This window comes from Panthera uncia, chromosome D1 (assembly GCF_023721935.1).
Source record: "Panthera uncia isolate 11264 chromosome D1, Puncia_PCG_1.0, whole genome shotgun sequence".
NCBI classification, from domain to species: domain Eukaryota; kingdom Metazoa; phylum Chordata; class Mammalia; order Carnivora; family Felidae; genus Panthera; species Panthera uncia.
The window spans coordinates 2,193,264-2,199,334 of NC_064808.1; the positions used below are offsets into that span (position 1 = coordinate 2,193,264).

At 63.0% G+C, this 6,071-nt stretch overlaps 1 protein-coding gene across 1 annotated transcript in view; it reads right to left on the reverse strand.

Moving 5' to 3' along the window:
* Nucleotides 1-575: 575 nt before the first annotated feature.
* Nucleotides 576-6,071, reverse strand: part of LOC125911092 (uncharacterized) — a 22,943-nt gene continuing 17,447 nt past the window's right edge. Inside the window, exon 6 of the mRNA XM_049614720.1 lies at nucleotides 576-881. Coding sequence (XP_049470677.1) covers nucleotides 806-881 — 76 coding nt within the window. The 3' untranslated portion in view covers nucleotides 576-805. The remainder of the gene's footprint in view (nucleotides 882-6,071) is intronic.

Sequence of the window (6,071 nt, forward strand, 5' to 3'; positions counted from 1 at the left end):
CTGACGTCGGTGGCAGCCATGGCCCCGAGGCCCAAGGACGAAGAGGAAAGTCATGGCCTCTGGGCACTAAACTGGGCACTTTGCCGGCTACCGAGGCTTTGCTGATCCCACGGCCTCACCAGGCAAAGCCCTAAGTGGATGTGGGCTGCTGACAAGGGTGAGGCTGGTGACAGCTGCTGGGCAGGGGAGGGGAGGCCGGGCTGCCCCCTCGCTTGCGGGTCTGTCCCCGGGGCAGGCCTCTCCCCTGCTGGGTCTTGCCTTGGTTGTCAGACCTGGGTATTTGCCCGTTTGGGGAGCAGACACAGCCTGCAAACTCACCCGCCAGGACGCTCCCTGCCACGTCTAAATGCATCTCGAGGCTCCTGCCGGCACGGCCCTGGCGGCGTGAGGCCCGGGCCTGTGATGAAAGGCGTCCTCCTGAGGACAGGGAAAGGTTTTTCTAGGCAGACGGAGGGGCGGCCGTGCGCGCGAATCACATCCCCACAGAAACGGTGTGGTCTCCCGAGAGAGGGCTGAGTTTTGGAGCTCACCCCTTTGGGGTCACCTGCCCCCTCGGGTCCTTCTTAACAAGTGCGGTGAGACCCTCACTTCTCACCAGAGCCCAGGGTGGGACAGGGGCGACGAGAGCGACAGGCCCTCGCTCACAGGGGACACGTGTGGCCGTTCCCTGAGATCGGAGAGGACACGGGTCTGGGGGTGTCTGATTACGAATACCTGGTAAGGAGGTGAGCAGGCAGCCTTCCCGCGTACTATCGTGGGAGGCGCCTCCTCGGACCACCTGGAAACACCCCGCCAGGCAGGCAGTTCAGGGGAAAGGGCGCCTTCGGCCGCCTGGGCTGACTTTTCCAGGAAGCAGCCTCAACTCTGAAGAGAGTGTCAACCTAGATCAAAGGGCAGGGAGTGGGTGAGGACGCGGCAGAGCCCCGGCCGCTCCCGGGAAGCTCAGAGTCAGGGTGCCGGCCCGGCCACCCTCCCTCCACCACCGCGCTGGAGGGTCCCCACGAGCGGTGTTCTCCCCACTGGGGGGCGCCTGACATTTTGCCTGAGGTGGCGTGGCGAGGGCAGGCTCCCCCAGGGCAGAGCTGGGAAGCGACGGGACACCATCCTTGGGCCCGGAAGCCTCACTGGCCGGGAGTCCCTGGGCTGCAGTGTGGTAGGAACCAGTGCCAGGCTGGAGGGCCGAGCGGAGCAGGAGGGGTCCACGCCCGCAGGGGCCCGGGCCCTGGGACGCCGGGCAGCAGACGCACGGTTAGTGATCGTCTCTCCTGAGCCTTGGGACCCACCCCCCGAACCAGACGACGTTCCAGGTCTCTCCTCTGGGGAGCTGCGCTCGCGAGGGGGAAAACAGACAATAAGGGATGAGACAAACCCAGAGCACAGCTAGTGCCACAAAGGAATGAAAGTATATTCACGAGTCGAGTCGGAGTGCGCATGGGCAGGAAGGAGGTGACCGTCCTTGAGGAAGGGACCTTTGAAGGACCTGAAATACGAAAAGGAGCCAGCTGTGTGGAAAACCAGGAGCGGAGCGTCCCAGGCACGGGGGACGCGAGCACAAAGCCCAGAGCCCAGAAAGCGCTCTCCACACCGAAGAAACTGAGGCCCCCGGAGAGGGCTGGCAGGCCGTGGGGGGTGGCGGAACTGCGTTCCGAACAACGGCGGCCATCCCGGGCCTGCTCCAGGCTTAGCCCGACCTCATCTCTGTGTCATGAAGATTACCGGCAGCCAGGCGGCTCTCGTGGTGGCACAGGTACCCTTCAGCAAGCTGCTTCAGGGTCCACGTGCAAAGGCCAGCGGTCCTGCGCTCTGCAGACGAGGGGGTAGATTCGAAGCCCGAGGGCCTCAGGAACGCAGAACAGCTCCGCTAGCCTGAGTTACACGCTGTGGCGCCCCAGACGTCGTTTCCAAAGCGAGATACGCACGCTGCTCTTTGCCCAGCATCCCCATGGCCCCAGAAAGTCAGTCTCACTGTGACCCTGTGTGTGCCGGGAGGAACAAGGACAGCACAAGCTGGTGGGGATCCCCGTCTGGCTCCCGTCCGGAGGGCCTGGCATCAGCTGGGTCCCCAGGCCCCTCCGGATCACCTACCCTTCTCGGTGGGCCCAGCGGTAACGTGGGCCTGGCCCTCCCCGCCGCCCAGACACAGATGGGCTTGTGGGGGAGGAAAGTCATCCCCTGGAGGCCCCGGGGGTGGGGGTCCAGGCTGCCTGGAGGTGTGAGCAGGGCCCAGTCCTCGGGAAAGCAGCCCTCAAGCTCCTGGCTGCCCTTCCGAGGCCCCCACACGGCCGCCCCCCTGCGTCGGCCCTCGCCTGGCCCCTGCCTCCGGCTCTACGGCGACTCTGCAGTATTGGTCCTGAGAGCCTCCTGGTTTTAAAATAAATCAATTTGGGTTGTTAAAAAATTATCTGGGCCCAGCTGGTCCCAGAGCACAGACTTCAAACCTGGCTCAGTAACAGAAGCTGCTTAATGGCGTTTTCACAACCTCAGTGCCGTCAGGCCGGCTTTATCATCTCGTGGCCCCCGACTGAAGCGTTAAGGGGACGTCGGTGCAGATGATTAGGCGAGTGCTACTTACAGGGGCTCGCGAAATTTGCTTTCGGTGTGTTTTCTCGTAGACCGTATTCCAAGAGCGTTCTCCCGGCCCAGCTGCGGGCTGCCCCTTGCTCATGCGACCTCCCGTTGCAAGTCTGGTCCTTAGGGCCTCTCTTTCCGGTCTGGACGTCAGGATCGGTCCGCGGGAACGCGTCAGGGGGTGAATGCTTCTCCCTGGAACCTGGGTTCCTTCTTGACCTGCTTGGACGTGAATGTTCCGGCGGGAGGACCCAAGGCACCCGCTCACGCACCCGGTCCGGCTCGTGTAACCTCGGACATGTCACTTAACACGCCGATCAAGAAACAAGCTTAACTGTCTCCACCCGCCATCCACACAGCAATGACACTGCACGCCGACTGTGGGCCAGAGCCCGGGGAATGCAGACAGACTGGGGCCCTCGGGGTGCTCAGGGCCCGGGGTGGCTGTGAGTTCTGGGTATCAGAGCCAGCAACAGGCCCCAGGCGTGGAGTCGGGGAGAGACACCGATGGCAGCGCTCGGACCTCGGGCAGGCTTGGTCCTGACTTGGTTCTCCTCCCCGTCCCCCGTGTGTCTGTAACGCCCCACCTGTCGAAACGCTGTGCAGACAGCTCCAGCGCGGACAGCAAACACACCGAGCCGTCGTCACCGAGTGGCCTCTGGCCCACATTCAGTGGTGATTGTTCCGGAGCCAGACGGAATTTGTAAACACGGTGAAAAAGCCACTTGAATCTGCCTCCCCCCATCCCAGGTACCCGGTACTGACTGATGACATAACAGCACGTCTCTGTGTATGTCCCTGGTTAGCTCTCAGTTCTCGCTTTAATTCCGCTTCCATGTGGATTTGATCTAAAAGGCGGCATAGAGAGTGCTGATCCAAGGGAGAGAGAGTGTGTGTGTGTGTGTGTGTGTGTGTGTGTGTGTGTGCGCGCGCGCATATCTGTGTCTGTGTTCCAAACGAGGGCAACAGATTCCTGTGTGTTCCACCCGGGAACCCAGCAGTTGCTTAGCAACGTAATGATCTCTGCAACCAGGAGGACCCGGTGAATACTGTTGGCGTGGGGAACCGAGAGTAACAGAGGTACCAAGGAGGAGGGCAGGATGGGCCGGCCCAGGGCCGGCCTTCACTCTGCCTCTCCGACTCTCCCAGTTACTCTTTCCGGGGCGATATCCCGCAGGGGTCGGGGGCCGGCCCCAGACACGTGGCCAGATCTGATGTCCCCCCATCGGTAGCCGCCGGCCTCTCCTCTCCTACCGTGTGGATTTGCAGCAAAGCACGGGAACCCAAGGGGCGCCCTCCCGCACAGGGCATGTTGATTCGGCCTTCACGCTGCCGGCGCGGAGCCCAACTTGGGGCTCGAACTCATGAACCAGGAGGTCGTGACCTGAGCCCAAACCGAGAGTCAGAGGCTCGACCGCCTGAGCCACCCAGGCGTTCCCCCGTGTTGTCTCTTTCTTGACAGGCTTTCCCTGACGGCGGTCTTCTCTGTACTTCCATGCTCCCAAGCCACACAAGGCAGGGTTGTGAATTTCCCATTGTAACCACGAAAGCAAGGCCCGTGTTCATCCTCCGCTCTGGGCTGCCGTGTGGACCGCCCGCTCGGCCTGCCTCCTGGGCCAGAAAGGACGAGCATCAGTAGATTCTCGGCCAGTGTCCGCACCACTGCTTTCGTTTCATCTGTCGAAAGAAGCTGCTCTGTTGTAATTTTAATTAATTTTGCAGTGTTGTCTCAAGCCATTCCATTCTGTCATTTTCACGTGCTCTCGTGATGGGTGTTAACAGAAGAGGGTCGTGCTGAGCAGAAGTAAGTGCTGCCCGCGAAACTGCCTTGACCTCTGGGGTGTGCTGCTGTCCCTCCCTGCTGCCCACCCGCGTGTGGCGGAGCCTCCTCTTCGCCTCTGACGCTAGACGCAGCCGCCTGCGAGCTTTCCTTCGAAAATGAACACTCCCAGCTAAGTGAGAACGGTTGGGATACTTGCAGTGGGCGAGCGGTGCCGACCAGCGGCCTCTGCTCAGAGACGCCCCCACGCCCTGGCCATGGGGCCCGGGCTTGGGGACGGACTCCCACACCGTACCGCTGTGCCGGGGCCGCCCGGAGCCGGGGTCCTGGGCGCCGTCGCCACGCCACGTCACCTTGGGAGAAGGCACCCCGGGACTGTTGCCGCGAGGCAGCGCCCGAGCAAGGGGGCTCTTGTGGGAGGCTCACCCACTCTCCACGGCACGGCTGTCCTCCCCCAAAGGTCCTTGGCCCGAGTTACCAACTCGGATCGCCTCTGGATGGAGCAGCCTTGCGTTGACTCATGATTTCATCTCCACCATCTTGGCTTAATTGCTGTTATCGCAGCAGAACGAACGGGTCTTCCCCTGAACGGATGGGCCCTGCCGCTGTGCCCCACCACCGGGGGGCAGGCGGAGAGGCCGCGCTAAAGAGCACCCCACGGCGTTAGCCGCGGCCCAGGCTGGCACCGGAGTGGGCTCTCTCCAATCCGCTTGGGCACCAGAATCTGCAGGCTTCTCCTTAAATCTCTGCTGCGTCCACAGCCGACCCCTCCCTCGGGAACCCAGATCTAGATACGGGAGGTGCTGGTTCCCTCTCCCTGCATGGGGGGGCCGGACGCCAGCAGGGCTCCTCCCCCTTGATGCTGAGTAGCCCAGCGTGGCAGTAGCAGACGGGCGGTCTTTACCCTCCAGTATAACCGGCACCCACAGCCCCCGGGGCTTCTCGACCGGGTTAACAGACCCCACCTGGGGCGCCTGACCCCCAGGAAGCTGCCTGTGGACGGGGCGGGGGTGGGGGGGGTCCCTCGACGACTGCTGCTCCAGCATTCCGTGCTTAAAGCCACAACAGCTGCCACCGAGTGGGGAAGTGCCACGAGGTTTAGAGGCCTCGAGGCAGCCGACTGGTGGTTATACCCAACTCTATCAGTGGCAGAGAAAACAAACAGCAGCAAAAGGAAAGCTGAGGCAGAGAGCGGGCAGAGCGGGCCGCGTGCCCAGCTCACCCCTCCCTTCATAGAGGCCCCCCCGATCCCTGTCCTTGTCTGTTTTCACCGCCCACCATGTTAGCACCTGTGCCACTCTCCCCGTGCTCCCGAGCAGGCCCCCGCTCTCGCCGGCTGGGAGGGAGGGGACCCCAGCTCACACATGGAGACAAAGGCTCACAACGCGCACCCACTGGTGTTTGGCCGGGATCTTTCCGGAAGGGGGCGGGTGGTCCATCCACACTCCCGTGAATGAGCCCAAAAGGCAAGAAACCCACAGCTGCTCTCGCCGCCTCCCCAGGGGCTGTGGCTGTCCCCGGGCAGCGGCACGGATATGCCTTCAGTTTGGGGGCAGCAGGGAAGAGGGTGAACCGGGGGCCGGACGGCCTGCTGCGGGCCCTGGCCAGGGCCAGTGAGGGGCTGCACCTAATAAGGCCCCTCTGTACAGGCGAGCACACAGACCAGAGCCTCCTCTGGCAGCACGATGCAGCCTCGTCACCCCCTCAGGGCCAGTGCAGGCGG